The sequence below is a fragment of the Scylla paramamosain genome, chromosome 39 (genome assembly GCF_035594125.1).
Source record: "Scylla paramamosain isolate STU-SP2022 chromosome 39, ASM3559412v1, whole genome shotgun sequence".
In the NCBI taxonomy this organism is placed as follows: Eukaryota; Metazoa; Arthropoda; class Malacostraca; order Decapoda; family Portunidae; genus Scylla; species Scylla paramamosain.
In genome coordinates, this window is record NC_087189.1 from 14,453,503 (window position 1) to 14,477,911 (window position 24,409).

The window sequence follows — 24,409 nt, forward strand, 5'->3', positions numbered from 1 at the left end:
TCCCCTTCTCTCTTGTAGATGCCTATACAGATTTCATGCATTACTTCTAATGCTGTTAATTGTTTTGTATCACACTACATATTTGATTTAAACTAATATTCAATTCAGCATTATTTGATGTTAGTACACGAACCGAGAAATGACAACTACAAAATTTTACGTAATGTCAAGTTAGAGCAGTGGTTCCCAATCTTTTCTCTGTCTTTTCCCCCATCAGCCAGTTCACCTGTGTAGATTTCCTGCTTCATAGAGTGACAAGGAAAAAAGTAAAAACTCTCAAAAGGGAATTATGGTATTTTGACCCAAATCATCGTATATAGTCACTACTAAAGGCGGTCCTACCATTAAATTTTGATTTGTATGTGTATAAAGTGCTTGAAGAAAAGGCAGCTGCCATATTATACCATTTTGTAACTTCACCACCCTGTGGGCCGTCACACTTACACTTTTAGGGTCCGGTGCTTCCTGCATACGTGACGGTGAACTTACCCTGCGGCGCTCCGTGTTCTTCCCTGGCTCCCCTCAGAAGGCGAATAGTAAAACACACTTGTCGGCTTCTGGCCCTCTATTCTCCGTTGCTCACACTACACAGTAGTCCTATGCTGTAGCTCGGCACCCCGGGCCTCTTGTCGACCCTCGGAAGGCTTCTTGACGCCTCGCTCCAGCTCACAAAGGCACATACAAGTACAGGAGGCAGTGTCGGCGACGCGCGGGCTTTCTTCCCTCACCAGCGTTCTCCCGCCACTCTGTCCCAAACTGTTCCGCCACCAATTCCAGGGCTGCTACACGTCATGTGATACTCCCGAGCCCCAGCGAGCCGGCGAGGTGACGTAGTGTGACGTCATCCTCCACTTCCGCTGGGACTCAGTCTGGGTATCTTCATGATCTTGCCCTCTCGTGACAATTTTTTTTCTGTTGGACAATAGCAAGTCAGTTTTATTTCCCCCAATAGATTTTCCTCCTGGAGTCTTAAAATTTTTTCCTGGTTGGGAAATACTGTTAGATTCATAAGATATATGAAAGAAAGAGAAAATACTATGAATATTAATAATGTTATTGTTCTCCCACTTTTCCTTCTAGCAACACAGTCACCTTGAGACCAAACCTGAGCTAGAGGTGCTGTGAATGTGAGATGAGGACTGCTACCCCTGTCATACATGGAGAGGCAGTAGGAAAGAAAAGCAAGGACCAATGGGCTGCAAGTCTTTCCCTGTGTGTGAGGTGAGTCTGGATGCAGTGGTACTGTTCAACTGGTAGTGTTCATCTGGCACTGCACCTCACCCCAGCAGACCCTCCATGCTGTCAACTCTTTTGTGATGACAAGTGTGTTGAAAAGCCTGGAAATCTGCTTTGTTTGGTAAGTATTATGATCGGTGTTGTTGTTGTTGTTGTTGTTTTTATTATTGTTATTATAATAATAATAATTATTATAATTATTGTTGTTATTATTATTATTATTATCATTATTATTATTATTATTATTATTATTATTATTATTATTATTACAATTGTTATTGTTGTTGTTGTTGTTGTTATTATTATTATTATTATTATTATTATTATTATTATTATTATTATTATTATTATTATTATTATTATTATTACAATTGTCATTGTTTTTATTATTATTATTATTATTATCGTTGTTGTGGCTATTATTAAAATTACCATTATTATTATTATTATTATTATTATTATTATTATTATTATTATTATTATTATTATTATTATTATTATTATTATTATTATTGCCGTTGTTGTTGTTGTTGTTGTTGTTGTTGTTGTTGTTATCATCTTCATCATTATTATTTTTGTCATTACCATCATCATTACAATATTTTTCTGCGTCCGAAATATTATTATTATTATTATTATTATTATTATTATTATTATTATTATTATTATTATTATTATTATTTTTGTTGTTATAATCTTCATCATTATTATTTTTATTATTACCATCATCGTTACAATATCTTTCTGCGTCCGAAATACCTCACATTTTTATCGTTGTAATGTGTTCACCAGCAAAATAATGAAAGTGAACACATTACAACGATAAAAATGTGAGGCAGGACAGGTGGATGAGACATACAGACATACAGAGTGTAAGTAAAGCAGACAGACAGACAGACAGACAGAGGGTGGGAGACAGACAGACAGACAGACAGACAGTGTGAAGCAAACATACAGAGACAAAGGGTGAGACACAGACAGTGTGAGACAAGCAGACAGACAGACAGACAGAGGGTGTGAGGCAAAGAGGCAGGGTGTGGTGGTGGTGGTGGTGGTCTTGATGATAAATTATGTTGTCAGAGTGGGCGGGCCTCGACAAAGAGGCGTATCATGGGACAATTCTTATCTCAAGGCACGCTCACTGCCCTCAGGAAAATGCGAGGCAAAAACGTGAAGCGTGTTTTAATATATCAGGGTCATATACTCAAGGTGACTGTGTGAGTGTGTGTTTAGGGGTGGGGAGGAGCTTGTTACCTTACTATCCGGGTACGTCTCCATAACTATCCGTCTATACGTATACAAAGGCTCGTCTGCTGAAACGCTTTAAGCTGTCATAACTATTTTTCAAGGGCCACAGAGATGATTCGGCGGATATTCAAGTTATTTTTCCTTTTATTAACACTGACGATGCAAAATCCGTGTACAACTATCACTAGAATCATTGAAAAAAAAAAATCTTACAAGCCACAGTAACTTTCACCAGTCTTTTAAAACTGGTGGAGATATGATGTTGAAATGCTTGAGATTGCGGTCCGCGGCAGAAATCCCCAGCGATCACAAAACTGAAAATTCCCGCTGGCCTGAAAACCCGCCTTGAGGAAGCGCAGACAAGAAATGACGTGTTGTTTCACCGCGGGAATAACAGTGAGGGAAATGAGGGCAGGGCAGGGACCCTCTATCCACGACTCCATGGTGCCCTGAGCAAGTAAAGAAAGAAAGACTACACTACAATATTATAATAGTATTTCTTCACATTTAATTTTTTAGTGATATGCAACAACATATTATATATTAGAATTTATATTACTACATATTAATGTTATATGTGAACTTTATATTATAGTTACGTATTATAGTGAGTATCATCTGGTGTGTCTAATTACTTAAGCACAGTGGCTCTTAACCCTTTGACTTCCACTCGGTACACCTTTCCATACGTAATTACCAATCACTCTGAGACACCTTTACTTGTTCTTCAGCCACACCCAATTTCTGAACTGGGAAGAAACTGCAAAATATAATCTTTTCCATTGCCAACTTTCTTGTAGATGCTTATAAAGACTTCACACATTGCTTCATATGCTGCTAATTGTTTCTTGTCGCAGTGAAAGAGTGAAACTGGCGCATTAAAGACAGTATGAGGCCCACATCACACACTGGCCATCTAATGTGGCCCTGTCATCCAAAAAAGTTGAACGTCACTGGGATAGTGTATTCCTGCACGGATAGAAAACATATTTAGGAACAAGGAATGCTGAATTAAATCATGGTAGCGTTCCAACTGGGATAGAAAAATGATCGGGGAACAAGGAAGGGTGAATTAAATCATGATAGTGTTCCAGCAAGTATAGAAAACTGAGTGGGGAACAAGGAAGGCTGAATTAACGCTGTCATAGTTTTCGCTCGAGCACAGTGAAATGATGAGTGCAGTTATATAATGTAAGATTGAAAGACCATCGAGTGACAGCAAGTGAGTGGTCGTGCTGTCAGAATCTTTTAGTGCCTACGAATTTATTGTTTCTCAGTAATGTCTTGCAGAGGAGACTTATCATGGCGTCACCGGCAGATAAAGCGTGAAGGAAGATACCAGTAGAATGGTATAATATTTTCCTCCCGTTTGGCATGGTAGAGAGTACGAAAGAACTCACAGTCGTAAACAAATACATTTCAGAATGATGCCCTAAAAAAAAAATAAATAAATAAATAAAATAAATATCATATGCGATAAAATACACAGTAGTAGTAACCACCACCACCACAACCACCACCACCACCACCACCACCACCACCATGAAGAAAGGTTCCGGAGTTCTGTCACTACTAGCACTGCACAAGTTAATGGAGGTTTTCAAGAGCGTTTTCATCATACGAGTACCAGTGAATATTTACCAAGAATTTTGGAACGCCAGTAGAGAAAAGACACGAGATGGTTATGATCCGCATTCTGAAGAGCTCTCCTTTCTCACCGCGGTTCTTTTCCAAGGACACAGAGATGATTTGCCGGGTTCTCAAGTGTTGCTCCTGTTTAGAATGTAGAAATCTTGCTAATCTGTCACTAGAATCTTAAAAAAAACACCATTAAAACTCGTATCATTTCATCATTACATTTTTTTAAGGTCACATATCATTTGCCGGATTCTCAAAAGTGTTGCTCCTGTTTAGAATGTAGAAATCTTGCTAATCTGTCACTAGAATCTTAAAAAAAACACCATTAAAACTCGTATCATTTCATCATTACATTTTTTTAAGGTCACATATCATTTGCCGGATTCTCAAAAGTGTTAATCCTGTTTAGAATGTAGAAATCTTGCTAATCTGTCACTAGAATCTTAAAAAAAACACCATTAAAACTCGTATCATTTCATCATTACATTTTTTAAGGTCACATATCATTTGCCGGGTTCTCAAGAGTGTTAGAATGTAGAAATCTTGCTAATCTGTCACTAAAACCTTAAAGAACACCATCAAAAACCGTGCCGCTTCACCACCACTATTTTCAAAACCACAGAGATGATTGCCGGCTTCCCAAGAGTGTTGCTCCTGTTCATAATGTAGAAATCTTGTTAATCTGTCACTAGAACCTTAAAAAAAAAAAAAAAAAAACATTAAAAACCCGTGTCATTCACCATTACATTTTTTCAAGGCCACAGAGATGATTTGCCGGGTTCTCAAGAGTGTTGCTCCTGTTCATAATGTAGAAATCTTGTTAATCTGTCACTGGAACGTAAAAAAATACCCTTAAAAACACAGGTAACTTCAAATATAGCCTTTTGAAAACAGTGGAGGTGCGGCGCAGAAGTGTTTCAGAATGTGGTCCTAATCACCCCCGCGGTCTTTGAAAACAGTCCTGGTGAGGGAGCATTTCGGAGCAGGGGCCACGCTGCATCCTGTTAGGGGGCTGTGGTGGTGGTGGTGGTGGTGGTGGTAGCCTCGACATGGCTGGCTTGGTCAAGGACATTCGTCTTACGTCAGTGCTGATGCGTCGCTCCAGGATCCAGATCTGAGAGAGAGAGAGAGAGAGAGAGAGAGAGAGAGAGAGAGAGAGAGAGAGAGAGAGAGAGAGAGAGAGAGAGAGACGACCATATAATGAAACACTACATTCAAAAATGCTCTAATGGAAACTACACGAGTTTTCAAGGGTGTTTTTATGATTCCAGTGACAGATTAACGAGATTTGTACATTGTTTAAAGGAAAAATACACTTGAGAATCCAGCTAGTCAACTCTGTAGCTCTGTAGACTTTAGGAATAATGAGGTGAGAGAGCATAGCGTTTCTGTATACGGGCCAGAGAGAAAGAGAGAGAGAGAGAGAGAGACTGGCTATCTTTTGTTTCTCAACCAGGCAAAGCTGACAGCCGGGTTCTCAAGAGTAATTCTCCCTTTAACAATGAAGTAATGTTAATTTGCTACTAGAACTGTAAAAAAAAAAAACATCCTTAAAAACCCGTGTAGATTCTAATTGAGCATTCTCTCTCTCTCTCTCTCTCTCTCTCTCTCTCTCTCTCTCTCTCTCTCTCTCTCTCTCTCTCTCTCTCTCTCTCTCTCTCTCTTGCCTAGTCATGCTCATCTTCTTAAGGTGGCCCTAAATTTTTGTCTGACCGCTTTTGGTGTTTCCCATTTTCTTTTTTCTTTTTTCCGCAATACGTTTTCATTATGTTTCCCGTTTTTTCTTTTCTCTTTTTCTTTCGCTCTCTCTCTCTCTCTCTCTCTCTCTCTCTCTCTCTCTCTCTCTCTCTCTCTCTCTCTCTCTCTATGTCCGCGTACTTTCCTTATTCGAGTGATTCCTGAATATAAAATTACCTCTCTCTCTCTCTCTCTCTCTCTCTCTCTCTCTCTCTCTCTCTCTCTTGAATCTATTTTTTCAAGCTTGAACCCGTTATATCTTGTTCCATCCTGACTTTCTCTCTCTCTCTCTCTCTCTCTCTCTCTCTCTCTCTCTCTCTCTCTCTCTCTCTCTCTCTCTCTGTATTCTTTAAGTAAGCAGGTAGTAATTAGCAAAAGAGACACGTCAGCACACACACACACACACACACACACACACACTTCCCCTTCTTAATTCGATTATTATTCCGGTTATTAGTTAAAAAAAAAAAAAGAAAAGAAAAGAGAAGAAAACTCCACCCACTCACCGCGGATGTATCTGGGTGGTGCAGGTGGGCGGGGTGGGCGTGATGGGGTGGAAGGAGTATTTGGGCCCTTGGGAGGCTTGGGTGGGTGAGTGGGTGGGTGGGCGGGAGAAGGATATGGGTGTGGAAATCCCAAGTGTGGGCGTGCGAGATAACAGATGCATGGATGGGCGTGGGGGGGGGTGTGAATGGGATTTACCTGTGTGTGTGTGTGTGTGTGTGTGTGTGTGTGTGTGTGTGTGTGTGTGTGTGTGTGTGTGACTGAAAGTAGTTCTGATGAATCTGTGTGCGGTTGGGATGCCCTTATACAAGAGAGAGAGAGAGAGAGAGAGAGAGAGAGAGAGAGAGAGAGAGGGGGGGGGGGAGGGAGAGGGTTACCTGGATACGTGCCCTCACCCGAAGAAGGAAGTTCCGGGTTACTTGTGTGTTTAGCTGTGTGTCTGTCCGTGTGTCTGGCTGTACACCTGAGACGGCCACGCAACACAGTACTCATGACGCAACACACACACACACACACACACACACACACGTCTTTCGGTATTCGTGTTGTTTTTATTTTGATGGAAATGAAAGTGAACGAATAAATAAGACAAAGTAAACAGATGAAATGATAAAAAATAAAGCCATTTACTTCTTACTCTAAACAGTTAATTATTATTTTTTTAAGTATATGAGAAAGAAAGGAAGGAAGAAGGAAAGAAAGGAAGAAAGAAAATAATAGAAAAAAAGATATGTAGAGAAAGGGAGAAGGAAAAAGCACATTTTACACACACACACACACACACACACACACACACACACACACACACACACACACACACACACACACACACACACACACACACACACACACACACACACACACACACACAACATAAAAAATAATATTTCAAAACATACTGAAAAAATAAATAAATAACACATAAGAAAAATAAACAGATCTTGACAAAAATCCCCTGCAATCAAAATTCTTAAGCGCTAGAAGTGATGGAAGTAAGAATGAATAAACAGATAAGACATTTTCCCATGATTCATCAGCACTTCTACCGTTCTACTTTCAAAACGTTACCTCAAGCACCTTATTTGGTAATGACGTGTCTTTCTTGCTAACTAGTACCTGCATAGTTGAGGAATACAGGGAGAGAAAGAGAGAGAGAGAGAGAGAGAGAGAGAGAGAGAGAGAGAGAGAGAGAGAGAGAGAGAGAGAGAGAGAGAGAGAGAGAGAGAGAGAGAGAGAGAGAGTTCATCTATTTTACTTTTTTTTTTTTTTTCGTTTAGTTAGAACATAAGAACATAAATAAGGAAAACTGAGAAAGTGACCTGGCTTACACGTGGCAGTCCCTGTATGAAATATACCTACCTATTTCCACCTATCATCCCCATCCATAAACCCGTCTAATCTTCTCTTAGCTTAGGTGTTTCGTTGCGAGGGTAGGGAAGAAGTGGAGGCAGAGCTGGAGAGATGCACTGCAGAGGAGGAGACTGGAAATAAGCAGGTTCAAGACAGAGATACAGAGAAACAGTAAGGCTGAATGGTGTACAGATGGTAAAAGCTGACAAATTCAGAGCAACGGAGAGTATGCTGGGGAAATTAAGAAGAGAGTGCAGGCTGGATGGAATGGCTGGAGGAGGGTGACACGAAGGATATAACTGAAGATCCTGCGGCCTGTTGCTTGAGTGACGAGATGAGACAAATTAAACAATGAACACAGCAGAGGAAAAACACGTACATCAGTTTGGGGCCAGGCAAGAGAGGCGAGGCTGAGATAGTTCGTTCATGTCAGAAGAAGGGGATGTTGGAAGTGGACCCAACCGGCTACAGAAAGAAAGGAAGACCAAAGAGATTTATGGATGCAGTGAAAGAAGACATGTAAGTGGTAGGTGTGGCACAGAAGGCACAGAGAAAGAAGAGAAAGAAGTTAGGTTTAGTGTGAATGTTGTGTGTGTGTGTGTGTGTTATTAGTATCACCATGAACTTCTCCACAATACTCTCGCTCTCCCTCTCTCTCTCTTTCTCTCTCTCTCTCTCTCTCTCTCTCTCTCTCTCTCTCTCTCTCTCTCTCTCTCTCTCTCTGTTATGTATTCACCATTTCAGCTTAATGTTTCTTGCGTAATGAAATCAAAACATGGTGCATAGAGAGGATAAGAGAAGATGGATGAAGGAAGGTCAGGAGAAGAAGGACGAGAAGAAGGAAAGAGAAATTAAGTGGATGAATGAAGTGTAGAAATAAACGTAAAGAGAAACTGGCTGACAGGAACGTTAAATAAGAAGAACAAGAGGAGGAGGAGGAGGAGGAGGAGGAAGAAGAGGAGAAGTAAAGAAGAGGAAAGAAAGGAAGAAGCAAAGATAGATAGACGAAAATGGGAAATCATTGACTGTCTTAATAACAAAAAAGTAAGAAGAATAGGAAGAGGAAAATGAGTTGGAAGAGGAGGAAGAGGAGAAGTAAAAAGAAGGGAAAGAAGAATTATGAAACGAACATATAGACAAACAGACGAAAGGAGAGGAGACAATCTTATCAACAGACACACAAACAAACATTAAAAATCAGACACAGAAACAGACCAACAGATGTGTGGAAAGAAGCACAGAGGAAGCGATAGAGAAGACAGAATCAGAGACATGCGGAGTGGCGACATCTGGCACGTCCCCCACCTTCCTTTGTTTATCAAGAGCTCAAGGGCGCGAAGTGAGCATTGAGGGACGCTTCTCATACAAAACATCACACATAAATAGCAAGGTGGTTAGCCCACCAACTTTTCTCTTCTACTGTCTTTCAATATTTTCTAACTTTTATACTTCTTCTATACTAACTCTTATTCTTCACCCCTCTTTTCTATTTATAAAAAAAAAAAAAGTGAGCATTACGTACAGAAAGCGGCTTTAACAATCGCACAAAAATACTGTTCTATATTAATCCCTTTCTTCCTCCTCCTCTTTCTCGTCTTTCTCCTCTTTCAAATCCTCCTTTTCTTATTTACTATGATTTCTTTATACTTCCCTGTTGAAATTGCGTTATTTTTCTTCTCCTCGTCTCTCAGTCAGTGTTTATATAGAATATATTAATTTCTTCAAGGCGCTCTTCACGTGGTTTATTACGCAACACTGGGATAATGTGCGTTAATCTGAGTTATGTTTTATCTAACTTCTCAATATCCTTTTTGTAATAAGGTGACCGAAATTGCACGTTGTATTTGGGATGGGGAGGTTTAAGTGAGTGAGTGAGTGAGTGAGTGTTTTTGTGAAGCTTAGTCCGTTTGGTGAATCTTTCAGAGCTTAAGTTTGGGAGTGAATGTCCTCCACGTCTCGTTCATGTTAGTACTTTCTGAAATTTCACTCCAGTCACTGCTGGCCAGAATTGTCTCTTGATTTTCCAGTTTGCCGAAAATAAGTACTTTTCACTAAGGAGGAGGAGGGGAGGAGGGGGGTATTAATCGCTGATGATGGATGTGAATTGAGGAGATAAATGATGGAGGTACAGGCAGGATTTTGATGATGATGATAATAATGATGAGGACGAGGAGGAGGAGAAGGGGAAGGAGAAGAAGAAGAAGAAGAAGAAGAGGAAGAAGAAGAAGAAGAAGAAGAAAAAGAAGAATAGGAGGAGGAGGAGGAAGAGGAGAAGAAGGAGGAGGATGTTCTTACGAGGTGACCTGACCTAGGAATACCGAAAAATTAATAGTAGAGGAAAAGGAAAACAAAGCAGAAGGCTCTCTCCCCATCTCCATTGCCTCCGTTATAAGCAGTACAGGAAACAGATCAGAAATAAATACATTGCGGGATCAAAGAAGTAAAAGCCTAAAGAAAATTTTATAAGAATGCATGAAAATAAATGAAATGAGATGTCCTTTTCACCTGGAGGCTAACAAACCTTGTAAACGGGGGATTTGAGGCAAAGACTTTATTTACACGGTGGTTTAATGTATCTGTGGTGTTAAGTGATTTCTGCACCTTGTTGACTTGGTTTGAAGCTGCTCGATAATGTTACTCTTAAACTGATTTGTCTACGGTTTTGAGTAGGGTGCCATTCATCATATAGTTTGCTTTCTTGTTTCGATACCTGATGTGAAGCACTTTACATTTACCTGCATTAAAACTCATTTGCCAAGTTTTTCTCCATTTTGACAACTTATCTTTACTGTTCCGCATTTCTTATACTTGTTCGTTAGAAATTACGTAATTTGTTATTTTAGTGTCATCAGCAAACTTCGATATTAAGCTGGTAAGACCTTTGTGTATGTCATTTATGTGAACCAGAAAGAGAACAGGTTCCAAAACAGTCCTGTGGCACACCACTTGATACGCTAGTCCATCTGAAGAAGGAGGAGGTGGTGATGGTGGTGGTGGAGAGGGAAAAGTGAGGTGAGGGGAGGAGGAAGAGGAGGAGGATAGAAGCATAGAAGAATATTGATAAGGAGACTATTAAAAAGGAAAGGGATGTGATGAGCAATGAATAGAGAAGAGGAGGAGCAGGAGCAGGAGGAGGAAGAGGGTGTGGGCGAGATGAGGGCACAGAGCCACAACACCAGGCAGTCAGCCAGCGGTAAGGATGGTGATGAGAAGCTAGTCTGTCTCTCCTCTCACTGCCTCCCTTACACTCTCACTCCGCTCTCCCACGCGCTTGACCGGGGAGATAATTACCTGTCACATATATTGACAGGTAATTCTAGATACATATAAAATACTAATGTTTTTTTTAAGGATATGCTTCTGCCAGTCTATCTTACTTTATGTGATTTATCCATCTTATCTACCTCTCTACTTACTTATGTAACTTGTCCACCTGTCTGATTTACTTTACCGTATCTACCTTACCTGAGGACTTCAAGGTTCCACGTATCTATGTAACACTCTCTCTCTCTCTCTCTCTCTCTCTCTCTCTCTCTCTCTCTCTCTCTCTCTCTCTCTCTCTCTCTCTCTCTCTCTCTCTCTCTCTCTCTCTCTCCAGCTTGCTTGGTGGTGATGTGTGACATGCTGCCCACACACCCGCCCCTCCTGCTGCTGCTGTTGTTGGTCGTCCCTGCCAAGAGTGTGACCCCAGGTGACCTCGAGACTGTAGTGGGGGCGGCATCTGCGTCCCGTGACGAATCGCAGGTGATCCAGGGCGGCACGGCGGCGACGGACGAGGATAGGTTCGTGGTGGGCCGCTCCCTGGTGGCGGTCAAGGTGCAGCAGAACATCGTCCAGGGGAACCCCATGTTGAAGGCGAACCCCTGGGAAAAGGGAGAGCAGGATGAGGAGGAGAGTGGGGGCGAGGCGCCAGCCAAAGCGAAGAGCCTGATCCTGCTGGACGAGGACACGGCGCACCAGCACAACTACTTGCTGGAGGAGACCGCCGCCAGCACGCCGGTGAGGAAGTGCTGCGAGTTGGGCTTCTTCAGCCTGCAGACGCAGCAGTGCGAGGCGGCGCCCGTGAACATGGACTTCGAGGACCTTGTGCAGAGTCTGCGGCAACCGGACGCCAGCAGCCACGGGGGCGTGCAGCTGGTGACGGGGCCGCTACTCACGTGTCCTGACACGGGCAGGACGCCCGTCATCAGCGAGGTGGTGCACGGCTCACACCTGCTGTTGGAGCACGGCTTCTTGCGCAGCGAGGTGACGGGGCACGACCACGACCACGACCACTACTGCCTGGAGCTGGCGGCGCCGGGGCCTGACCAGCTGGAGGCCAGCATCATGGTGGCGGCACAGTGCCAGCCCTGGGCCACCAAGATCCTCACCCGGAAGTGCTGCGCCCTGGACCAGTACTACGACCACGCCCTGGAGGAGTGCCGCCCCAAGCTGGCCAACATGAGTGGCCACGAGGAGCTGGTGCGGGAGTTCATCCGCAGCGACGCCGGCGTGTCCTCCATCAAGGTGCAGACGGGCACGCTGCGCTGCGACCGCGGCGCGCCGCGCATCGTGGTGGCGGACCAGGCCTTCCTGGACGCCTCCAGCCAGCTGTGCGAGCGCCTCACCGGCAAGTGCCAAACCACCTCCTCCTACTGCGTCGAGTGGGCGGCTGGTAACACCACCATGACCGCCTTGGCGTTCGTCTGCCCCGTCGAGGCCTTCCACAAGTGCTGCCCGAAGAACTACTTGCTCACCGAGACGGGCTGCGTGCTCGCCGGCTCCGGGGACGTGTCAGCGCGCATGAGGCACCTGATGGAGAAGCTGGATCCCCTCTACGGCTTCCCAACGGAGAACGGCGGCCAGCTGTGCGTGCGGGATATGATTACCCCTGACGATGCTGACGTGCAGTGGTGGATCAGCAAGAACGGCTACCTGTCAGTGAACACCCGTGGCGACAGCCACGACACCATGCGCTACTGCGTGGATGACTACCTGGGGCCCTCCAACAAAACGCAGACGGTGACAATATTGTGCCAAGACGACCTGGAGGAGGCTTCACGCGTGCACCTCAGCCAGGAGGGTATGGTGGACAAGTGCTGTCCCCATGGCTACTACCTCAGCGCCTCCACCTACACGTGCAGGCCAGACGACCAGGGCCTTGAGCTGCTGGACCACCCACTCGTGCAGGCCGCCAACATCACCAAGCTGATCTTCACGTCGGTACCGGAGTGCCAGGTGTCGGGCGGCTACCACCACTACTACGTGGACCCCGACCTGGTGGGGGACGACCACGCCCTGCTGTCGACAGACCACATGCTGGAGGTGGTGGGGCTGGAGTCCGGCTGTGCGTTCATGCGCCACTCCTTACCTAGGCACGCCTACTGCCTGGACTACACCGTGAACGGCAGCGACCGGCGGCCCGGCGTGCTGGTGTGCGCCGGCATGTGGCAGGGCTACAACCTGCACGCCGAGAAGTATGACATCACCAGCATCCTGCTCGGGGTGTCCTGCGCCGCGTTCTTTGGGACAGCCTTCTGCCTCATCTCCACCCGCGTCAGGCGGGGACTCGTCACCGTCAAGAAGGTAGGCACAGACTCCTTTTCATCCTCCTCCCTCTCCTCCTGCTCTTACTTCTCATGGCTCACTGAGTACTTGTCACGGCCTGTTTGCAGACTGTGTGATGCACAGTCCCACTATGAGGAGGCTGTGGCAGAAAGAAACAGGAGATACGCTGAACTAAAAAGCAGTCTTGATTTATTACAAAAAATCATCACAGTGAATGTAGGTGTGGGCGTTGGAGCAAGTAACCAACTGATGAGATGAGATGGACAGCTGCCCATCCCACCTAACCCCGCCATGCCGACACGAGGCCTGCGAGCCACTCCTGCCTCTCCCATCACCTCACTTGACTCACCCACTAATCTCTCACCTTCACAGAACACAGCCTCACAGCCTTCACGCCCGTCAGGAATGGAGCAAGATGTCATACACGCCGCACTCACATCCCGACCACCACATATAACAGCTTTTCTATTTTAACAGAACAGACAAATGATTGGACCGAGTAATCTTGGTATTGTTCAGTGCCTCAAAAACTCTATTCCTCCATCCATCAACTCGACACAACCTTCCAGACAACTACAACCTCTTCTTCAACGACACTCAACTGTTCCCCTCTTCTACACTGAATACCTTCGGTCTCCACATCTCACCTCTAGCTAAAACAGCTTCCATGAAGTTAGGTGTTCTGAGTCGCCTCCCCCAGTATTTCTCACCCCCCCGAGCTGCTAGCTCTGTACAAGGACCTTATCCGTCCATGTATGGAGTATGCTTCACATGTATGTTGGGGGATAATCAAAAGCTTTTCGTCTTATCAACTCCTCTCATTTAATTGACTATCTTCAGCCTCTCTCTCATCGCCGCAGTGTTGCATCTCTTGCTATCTTCTATCGATATTTTCATGCTAATTGCTCTTCTGATTTTGCTAACTGCATGCCTCCCTTCCTCCCGCGGCCTCGCTGCATAAAACTCTCTTCTTTCTCTCACCCCTATTCTGTCCACCTCTCTAATACAAGAGATAACCAATATTCCCAGTCATTCATCCTTTCCTCTGGTAAACTCTGGTACTCCCTTCCTGCTTCTGTATTTCTTCCTTCCTATGACTTCAACTCTTTCAAGAGGGAGGTTTCAAGACACTTGCCCTTTAGTTTTTGACGACCGCTTTTGACTCTGTTTGGGGACCGGCATTTTAGTGGATTTTTTTTATATCATAATTTTGTTGTTACATAAAAAAAATAACCAGAAGAGATCAAACTCATAGGAAACTCGATCGTTAGAGGACAGCTGCTGTATTTTGTGAACGAATACCATCTCGCAGGAGGCGGCACTTCCTCCCTGCATGGAGCAGGCCTATATGAGTCAGATTGGCATAACGTAAATAGTGGTGTTTCTCAAGGCTCTGTATTAGGGCCAGTACTTTTTATAATACACATTAATGATATCGATGAAGAAATCAATTCTAATATAAGTAAATTCACAGATGACACCAAAGTAACAAGTAAAGTAACGTCAACGTCACAATGGCAGGAGCTACAGTGTGACCTCAGTATCAGTAAACTAGCAGCCTGGTCAGAAAAATGGCAAATGTGATTCAATATAGGAAAGTGTACAGTTCTCCATATCGAGAGAAACAATGTTCAAGCAAAATATGCACTGAATAATATGTCACCGTCAAGCGATGAAAAAGAAAAAGTCTTGGCATTGTAGTGCTGAAAGATCTAAAGTCGAGTCAACACTGCACAAAAATAGTAAAGACAGCGAATAAATTAGTAAGGTTTATTGGAAGAACTTTTGAATTAAAATCAGAAAAAAAGTTTTATTTTATATAACTCGCTGGTGCACCCTTATCTGGAATACTGTGTGCAGTTCTGGTCACCATATTACAAAAAAAGACTTTGACAGACTAGAAAAGACACAGCGTAGAGTCACTAAGATGATTCCAAAACTGTCTAATAAACCGAACGGAAAAACTGAACCTATTTAACCTAATGAAGCACAGGATAAGAGAAGACATAATTGAAGTGTTAAAAAACTTTAAAGGCTATAGCAACCTTGACGCTAATTATTGTTTTATTATTGATCACTCTAACCTGATAAAAAAAAATAATAAGTGCAAGATTAAACCTAAATGTGTTAAATCCCTCGAGGCGAAGCAGTTCTTCTTTAACTGCGTCGTTATTATATGGAATAAACTTTCCTCAGAAATCGTAAACAGTATTCAGTTGAATCCTTCAAAAATAAACAGACAAACATACTTCAAAGTCAATCCCCAACAAGCTCTCCTCATGTCCAAGTAAATGCATGAAAAGTTACAACTCCTGCATGCTGTAAACTAGTTTTTATTTAACAGATAGTGAAATACTAAATGTAATACTCACACTGGGTCTACTATTATTATTATGTTCAATTTTAGATTGGTGTACGAAGTTGACCATAAGGTGAGCAATACGTAGAACCTCCTTTCATCCTTTCCTATAGAAATTCCATGTCAATTTTTCCGTACAGCATGGTACGTTTCCCAACTACTTCCATGCCAGCGCAAGCTGGAGGGAGTGGTGGGTGAGGAGGAGCCTTCTGTTGTACTGTCCTGTCTCTCTATCCTCCAGCTAATTAGAAGTAGTTACCAAACAGCCTCGCAAGGCCCTAAAAGTCTGTTGCTGTTTGGCTTTCCTTTGTATTCCTTTGTATTTCTCCTTCTCAAAAAATTTCTTTTTTTTTTCACATCTCTTAGTCCCCCAAGCTCCTCTGTCATAATGGCACTCTTCCTCCTCTGTTCATCTCCCCTCCTCCCTCCCTGCCCGCCTCACCTGCCGCCGCTCCTCCCTCAGGTGAACACCTTAGCGGGCCGGATCCTGCTGAGCTACGTCTTCTCCAACCTGGTGGGCTTCCTGCTCCTGATGGTGAACATGAAGGTGGAACTGGAGGAAAGAAGCAGCGAGTGTCAGGTCATAGGTCAGTCAATATGCGCCGTCACCTGTTTGCTCACTTGTCTCTTTCCACCTCTCTTTCTACCTGTTTTTTTTTTTTTTTTTTTTTTCCTTTTTTCTCTTTCTCTGTCCACCTGTCGGATCTGTATTTTCGCCCCCCCCTAATCTCTCTCTCTCTGGATGCGTGGCCAAGGTGCACTCGCTCACCACCACTCTCAAACTTTGGCCTTGCTCCAGCAGCTGCCACGAGCATTCAAGCTTGACCAGGAGTCCTGTGTGCCACGCCCGGTCAAATGCTCCAGCGATATCCAGGGCGATGACGCAGGAGGAGCGTCCGGCGTCGTGAGCACCGTGTAGGAGTAGGAGGAGCAGGTCAGAGGTGGAGCGTTCCCTCTTGGATCTGTGCTGTCGTGGGGAAGTTGGGTGCTGCTCCTCCAGGTGGCAGGTCAGCTGCTCACCAATAATCCTCTCTGGGATTTTGCTGACAGCTGACGGGAGGGAGATGGGTCGGTAGTTTGTCCTTTTTGTGTACGGATGTGACCCGAGCCTCCCTCCATGCAGGTGGCCAGGTGCTGGTGCGTGGGCACCGTGTGTGAGGGACCTTGTCAGCTCCTCCGAGCAGTTCTTCAGAAGGGAAGGGGAGACGTCATCAGGGTCAGGGTCCTTGCCTGGTGTTGACGATACGCAGATGTCTCACCACAGCGATCTCCCTGACCACCAGGCGGTCCAGGGTTTGGTCCCACAGGCGGATGAGGTGTGGGAGCTGACGATCAGGCTCCTCGGTGGTCATCTTGCCGCTGACGTGTGCCGCCGCCAGGAGTTCGGCTTCGTCCTGGTTGGCGACCACCAGGCTTCCAGCGGCTGTGTTGAGGGGCGGGACCATCTCCTGTGTGACCGTGCCCTGTCGCTGTTTCGCCAGGGACCACCATTGCTTGGGGTCCATTTGGTTGCTGGCGAGCTTCCTGCGTAGGATTATCTCTTACCTCTTCCTTACCCAATTAGCCACCCTCGCCATGGCCCCGCAGGCAGCGCGGGCTGGGCCTTGTAGCGTATTGTCGGCGGCCGCTCCAGGTCTTTAAGTAGTACAGGGATACAACAAAAGTAACATAAGCAAAATTGTCTGGATCAATAATTAGGGTAGAACAAGAAATGATGGGTTCAAGCTTGAAAAAAGTTGGATTTAAAAAAGAAGTAGGAAGGAATTGGTTCTCAGTGGTAGATGAATGGACTGGACTCGGTAATCAAGTTGTTAGTGCTGAGTAATGAGGAAGCTTTAAGAGAAGATTAGACACATTTATGGATGGGGATGGTAGGTGGAAACAAATAGGTTTATTTCGTACAGGGACTGCCACGTGTAGGCCTGATGGCTTCTTGAAGCTTCCCTTATTTTCTTATGTTGTTATATTCTTATGCTCTATTCCTTCGTTCATGTGTATGTTCTTAGCATCTCCCTTCTTCTCTGCCTCTCACCTCTCTCTCTCCCTCTCTCCTGCAGCGTGGCTCCTCATCTTCTTCCTGCTGGGGGCATTTCAGTGGAACACCTCCATCTGCCTCGAGTCCCTCCTCCTGACGCTGTGAGTACTGCTGGCGAAGGCATGGTAGTAGCAGCAGTAGTAGTAGTAGTAGTAGTAGTAGTAGTAGTAGTAGTAGTAGTAGTAGTATGTAGGAGGAGGAGGAGGAGGAGGAGGAGGAGGAGGAAAAACGATAATATGGAGGATGTGAAAACAAAACACTTAAAGAAAAGAAAGAGCGGGAAGAAGAAATGAAAAAAAAAGAGATAGAGAAAGAATAAGAATATAATAAAGAAAAAAAAAAAACATATAAAAAGTCGCTTTCCTATTCTTCTTATTCATATTATCACATTTATTCATTTATATTTTTCTTTTTCGTATCCTTTCGTATTCCTTATCCCTTTATCATTTTTATTCTTACATATCACTGTCTATTTTACTATATATTTTTTTTCTTTTACTCCACCACCACCACCACCACCACCACCACCACCACGTTCGCCCCTCCGTCAGGCACGTGGAGACCTCAGAGACGCTGCGCTACCTGTACCATTCCCTGTGGGCGTGGGGTGTTCCCGCCTTCATCGCCTCCCTTGCCCTCACACTCGACCACTACCGTCAGTCCCTCCCCTGCAGCGTCATCACCCCTAAAGTTGGCCTCTACAGGTGCTTCTTCTCAGGTAACCTACGTCATTATGTTCGTTCATGTGTCGTTAGTTTCATTTGCTATTCCTTCTGTTTCTCTTTTTGTTTGTCTATTTTTTCTCCTAATTATTTTTCTTTTTTCTCCTATTTCTTTTTTCATCTGTCTTTATCTTTGCTTCTCTTTCCATTATCTTTTTTCTCCTGTTTCTCTTTTCATTTATCTCTTTTTATCGATCTATTTTTTTTACCTGTCTCTTTTATTTCTTGTTTTTTTTTGTTCTCTCTCTCTCTCTCTGCTTCTTTACCTATTTATCTCCTGTTTTTATTGATTCTTCTTGTCATTCATCCTTCCTTTGAATCTCTTTTTTTTTCTTTTTCGTTATTCTGTTGCTTTCTATTTAAGTTTGTATTGCTTTGAGTTATTTTTCCCTTTCTTTCTCTTCCTTTCTCTGTGTGTCTTATCTTATTATTGTTTATTTTGTTGTGTATTATTTCTCTATTCATTTGTCTTTTATATTGTGATTTTAGTGTCTTTTTTCTATACTTGTCTTTCCCTGTTTCTTCCTTTCTTCCTTCCTTCCCTTCTTTTTTTCTTCTTCTTCTTCTTCCTGCATGTACTCGAATGTCTCTCAGCCTCCTTACACTATGACAAAATACAAGTAATCTACACTCCCATTCTCTCTCTTTCCGTATGTAATTCCATATAACTACATTTAAGCCTGTATAATTAGATTGAATCCCCTTCATACTTACGTAACCCTCTTTGATCCCTTAAAACCCTCCTCAGTTTTAAATAACACCTTTTAATTCCACACGAACCCTTCTTAATAGCACCCAATCCCTTATAACCCAAAGCAACAACATTTAAATCCATGAACTCCCCCAATGGTACAGATGCGGCAGCCACCCTCGTCTACTTTTACACCCCAATGCTGATCAGTCTCGTGGCTAACGTGGTGCTGCTGTTACTGAGTCGCCACTTGCGTGCTGAGAGGCTGAGGAAGCTGGAGTGTGGCCTTGCACGTAACCAAGGTGAGGGGCTTAACACGAGGGAAGCCGCAAGAAGCCATCAGGCCTACATGTGGGAGTACCTGTATAAAACAAATCCACCTTTCATCTCCCTCTATAACTTTGTCTAGTGTTCTTTTAAAGCTCCCTTTTGATTCAACACTAACAGCCCGGTTACTTTGTTCAGGAGGAGGAGGAGAAGAAGGAGAAGGAGAAGGAGGTGCAGGATGAGGAGGTGATTGGCTTAGAGGAAAGGAAACAGAAAATTGTGTGAAAATAACTAGTGTAAAAAGTAGGAGGAGAAAAATAAAGAAGAGAAAATAGGGTCAGAGGAAAGTAAACAGGAAGAATTGTGTGGGTACTAACGATAAATAGAAGAGAAGGAGAAAGAGGAGAAGGTAGAGAACAACGCAAAGGAGAAAAATGAAGCTGTTTAAAGTAAAGTCATTCTTCCTGTTCTGTTCTAGTTTTTGTTGTTAGTTGAGAGAGAGAGAGAGAGAGAGAGAGAGAGAGAGAGAGAGAGAGAGAGAGAGAGAGAGAGAGAGAGAGAGAGAGAGAGAGAGAGTTGCATAATGGTCGTTTTCTTTTCTTCCCTCGTTTTCAGACTTCTTTTAATTCTTCCCTTAGTTTCAGACCCAGAGCGCGAGAGGACTGACATGCAAAGGGGCAGAGACTCCGGCAAGGCCCAGACGCCCTCCAGTGACCCACGCCCGGCTCAGTCAGGCCTCAGAACTCACCAGACCCGCAATGTGTGAGTGTGACAGGAGGGAGTGTGAGTGTGTGAGGGGGACGAGTGTGTGGTTTGGATTTAGTTAGGTGATCCTCAGCTTTCCCCCGTTTTCTTTAATTTCTTCTATACTGTTGGTTCTGGTGAGGGAGGTGGGTGGTCGACTGGTCCGTTGGTTCATTGGTCGGGTCGATTGGCTGAGGTCACAGGTGACGAGGAATGAAGGAAGAAAGTTAGTAATATGAAAAGAAATGGAATTTTCTTCGGTAATTTGTAATTTGTAATTTCTTTTAGAGGGACACCGGCCAAGGGCAACATAAAGGGTGAAAAAAAGGCCCACTGAGGTGCTGTATTAAACCAAGGCTTGGAAGGTCTAGGTGGAGAGAAAGAGTGAGGAATGTACATCTCCATGCCAGACACTATCTCCTCTGTTATGCGCTCGGCACGCAGAGACGAGCCTCTGACACGGAAGCAGTAGTCATTCCAAGGAAAACCAGAATAATACTTCCTCATGTCCCCCCAACTAGCAGAGGCAAAACGCCAGAGGCACCTCCGCTTAGGGGGATCCTGAGGAGGGATTGGAGCGATAGGAAAAGGTATAGATATGAGATTGTGATCAGAGGAGCCCAACGGGGAAGAAAGGATGACAGCATAAGCAGGATTAGAGGTCAGGAAAAGGTCAAGAATGTTGGACGTATCTCCAAGACGGTCAGGAATACGAGTAAGGTGTTGCACCAATTGCTCTAAGTCGTGGAGGATAGCAAAGTTGAAGGCTAGTTTACCAGGATGGTCAGTGAAGGGAGAGGAAAGGCAAAGCTGGTGGTGAACATTGAAGTTTCCATGAATGGAGATCTCCGCAAAAAGGAAGAGAGTCAGAATGTGCTCCACTTTAAAAGTTAAGTAGTCAAAGAATTTTTTTATAGTCAGAGGAGTTAGGTGAGAGGTATACAGCACAGATAAATTCAGTTTGGGAGTGATTCTGTAGTTGCAGAAAAAGAGTTTTCCTTAGTTCGTATGTGTGTGTGTGTGTGTGTGTATGTGTGTGTGTGTGTGTGTGTGTGTGTGTGTGTGTGTGTGTCACTCTTCACCACTGTGCCTCCCACAAGTGTGTGTGCGTGCGTGCGTGCGTGCGTGCGTGTGTGTGTGTGTGTGTGTGTGTGTGTGTGTGTGTGTGTGTGTGTGTGTGTCACTCAGCGGTGTGCCTCCCGCAGGTGGCTGGAGTCGGTCAAGCTGGTGGTGTGGTCCGGCGTGACGTGGCTGCTGGAGGTGGTCAGTTTCGTCATCAGCAAGTACATGGTGACGCCCTCGGAGTCGTGGTACGACTACCTGTGGTACGTGCCGTCCAGCGTGAACGCCCTGCGCGGCGTGGGCATCTTCGTCATCCTGGTGCTGACGCCGGAGCGCCGCGTGCAGATCCGCCGCACGCTGCTGGGCCTGGCGCGCCAATCCGGCGTGAGTGATTTCGCCAAGTCTGGGAAGGGCGACGATTCGGGCAGCATCAGCGTGGACGTGCCCTTTCGGGGTGTCGGAGGTAGGTGTCGGGCCTGGGCGGCGGCACATGTCAATAGCCACGACTATAACCCAGCTGTCCTCCGTCAGAAGCTCACACTCCAGTGATTCTCAATCAGATTCTGCTGGGCCCGTACGCGCCGCGACGTCGCCCTCCTCGCAGCCCTCGGACGGTGGCGGACCCGAACAGGATGTTGAGGCTGGCGCTGGGTGTCGTCGCCACTCCTCGCTGGGCATCTACGTAACCCATCTGTGACAGGTGGCTTAAAAGCAATCACAGCGACGTTGAGCGCATAGGTGAATTCATTATGACGTACATACATCCATTCTTTTATTATGTATTAATTTTTATTAATTTAGTCTTGTATTTAGTCGTGATGAGTCTCTCTCTCTCTTTCTCAGCAGCACACAGTTAATTCTCCAAGCGGCTCTCCTGACGATGGTTCTGCCGTGGCCAGTGACTCAAGGTGCTGTCAACTTCATCCCAAGTATGGAGATGGGCAGCGGCCGCCCAGCCAGGTGGAGGGTGTCTTCAGGAAGCCAGCACCTCCTGTGTCTTCTCTGGGGCCAAATCCACTTGTCATCGGGAACCCATGAGACAATGGTTTGGAGGACCTGGCTGATGTGAGCGTCACAGGAAAGTGTCAAGGTGCAGTTGTCGGCAGGGGTGCTGGAATGAGCTGAGCAAGTCACTGAAAAATGCATTCTGGAGGAGACCCCGAGAACACTTCAGAAGATTGTATGATGGCTTGAGTCCGCCAGCCACCGCCCTGAGGCACCCGCCCGCTGGCAACCTTGCAACAGTGGGAGCAGGTGACCTGTCCATCTCTCTCTCTCTCTCTCTCTCTCTCTCTCTCTCTCTCTCTCTCTCTCTCTCTCTCTCTCTCTCTCTCTCTCGTACAAAGTCCTTTGATTAATATTAAGTAAACTTTTTTGTACTTGTATAATATATATACTAACTTATATTTTCGACATTTGTCTTCTTCCTAATTCAGTTATTGTTGCTGCTATCAACACAGTTCCGCTCCTCGTGGGTGTGTGTGGGTGGTGTCTTCGGGTCTGACGAGGCTTGGGTGAGCGGGTGAGTGGATGGGTGGACGGGAGAAGGATATGGGTGTGGAAATCCCAAGCGTGGGCGTGAGAGAAAGCAGATGCATGGGTGGGCGGAGGGTGTGAGTGGGATTTACGTGTGTGTGTGTGTGTGTGTGTGTGTGTGTGTGTGTGTGTGTGTGTGTGTGTGTGTGTGTGTGTGTGTGTGTGTCTGTGTGTGTGTGTGTGTATGTTTATGTGAATGAAAGTCGTTCGGATGAGTTTGTGTGCTGTCAGGAAGAGAGAGAGAGAGAGAGAGAGAGAGAGAGAGAGAGAGAGAGAGAGAGAGAGAGAGAGAGAGAGAGAGAGAGAGAGAGAGAGAGGGACGCCTTTTAGTGCAATTACCTGAAGAAAGAAATTCTGAGTACCAAGCAAGACCCGGAAGTTTCTTACCTGTGTGTTTACCTGTGTGTTTACCTGTGTGTTTACCTGTGTGTTTACCTGTGTGTCTGTCTGTGTGTCTATCTGTACACCTGAAACCCTCATTACTTTACAAGGTGACGTGGCACGGAACACAGATCTCGTGACTCAACACACGCACACACACACACACACACACACACACACACACACACACACACACACACACACACACACACACACACACACACACACACACACACACACACACACACACACAGATGCGAGTTTTCTAATACCATATTGTTTATTTTTTGATGGAGATGTTATATGTAAAGCGAATAGATGAAGAAATAAATAAGACAGATAAAATGTTTCAATACACGCGAAGGAAGGAAAGGAGGAAAGAAAGGAACAAGCGGAAAGAAGAAAGGAGAGAAAGAAAGAGAAAAGGAAAGGAGGAAAGAAAGGAATATGTAGAAAGAAGAAAGGAGAGAGAGAAAGAGAGAAACGAAGAAGAAAGAAGAATAAAAAAAAGAGAAAAAAAAGAGAAAGGGAGGAAAGAGAAAGCACACATACGAGCAACTTTGAAAGAAAATAGGAAACAGAATCTTTCAAAACATGAGATAAATAAAGAGATAAAAAAAAAAAGAAATAGAAGAAATTAAACGGATGTACGAATCGTTACGAAAAAAAAAATGCTTCACTTACAATAACGTAAAAAAAATATAGATGTAAAAGAAAAAAGAGAAAAAAAAAGGTTCATTTTCTCTTTTCCCTCATTAATGCTTCTCTCGTTCAACCTTCAAAACATTACACCACGCACGATACTTAATAATAATAATAATAATAATAATAATAATAATAATAATAATAATAATAAACTTCATGTTAGCCACAGAAGCGACATGAAAAGTAAGAATAAAATATAAACGGAAACGAGAGAGAGAGAGAGAGAGAGAGAGAGAGAGAGAGAGAGAGAGAGAGAGAGAGAGAGAGAGAGAGAGAGAGACATATTTGATTCAGTTTATTTTGTGTTTCTCGTGTACTTAGGTTTAGTGTGTGTGTGTGTGTATGTGTGTGTGTGTGTGTACGTAGGTGTGTGTGTGTACGTAGGTGTGGTATTGGTCTCACCTTGAACTGCTTCACAATGCTCCCCTCTCTCTCTCTCTCTCTCTCTCTCTCTCTCTCTCTCTCTCTCTCTCTCTCTCTCTCTCTCTGTTACTTTCATGCACTCAGTGATATTATGCTTTTTACATAATGAAACAAAAAATATATACATGAGTCAGCCTTTCCTTTTCACTTGCATTCATGTCAGACGGCACGTAGCCTGGCCGACGCTCTACTAAGAGAGAGAGAGAGAGAGAGAGAGAGAGAGA

The 24,409-nt window shown here is 44.5% G+C and overlaps 1 protein-coding gene and 1 long non-coding RNA gene across 6 annotated transcripts; one reads left to right on the plus strand and one right to left on the minus strand.

Annotated features, from left to right (window-relative positions):
* Positions 1–547: 547 nt before the first annotated feature.
* On the minus strand, positions 548–1,232 carry LOC135092274 (uncharacterized). The gene is made up of 2 exons (XR_010262810.1): positions 1,106–1,232; positions 548–912 (listed from the first exon to the last, which is right to left on the minus strand). It is a non-coding gene; the product is annotated as an uncharacterized LOC135092274 (long non-coding RNA).
* Positions 1,217–23,005, plus strand: LOC135092272 (probable G-protein coupled receptor Mth-like 1). 5 transcript variants are annotated; one of them, XM_063990713.1, is made up of 10 exons: positions 1,217–1,357; positions 11,312–13,278; positions 16,083–16,206; positions 17,677–17,755; positions 18,206–18,372; positions 19,232–19,369; positions 19,973–20,096; positions 21,284–21,603; positions 21,701–21,878; positions 21,984–23,005. In XM_063990713.1, the coding sequence occupies exons 2-9, from the start codon at positions 11,326–11,328 to the stop codon at positions 21,835–21,837; spliced, it is 3,042 nt and encodes a 1,013-aa protein (XP_063846783.1). In that variant the 5' UTR covers positions 1,217–1,357; positions 11,312–11,325; the 3' UTR covers positions 21,838–21,878; positions 21,984–23,005. The 5 variants fall into 5 exon arrangements, with proteins under 5 accessions (XP_063846783.1, XP_063846780.1, XP_063846778.1 ...); XM_063990710.1 differs by lacking the exon at positions 1,217–1,357 and adding an exon at positions 10,785–10,906 and having other exon boundaries at positions 21,954–23,005; XM_063990708.1 differs by lacking the exon at positions 1,217–1,357 and adding an exon at positions 10,785–10,906.
* Positions 23,006–24,409: the final 1,404 nt, after the last annotated feature.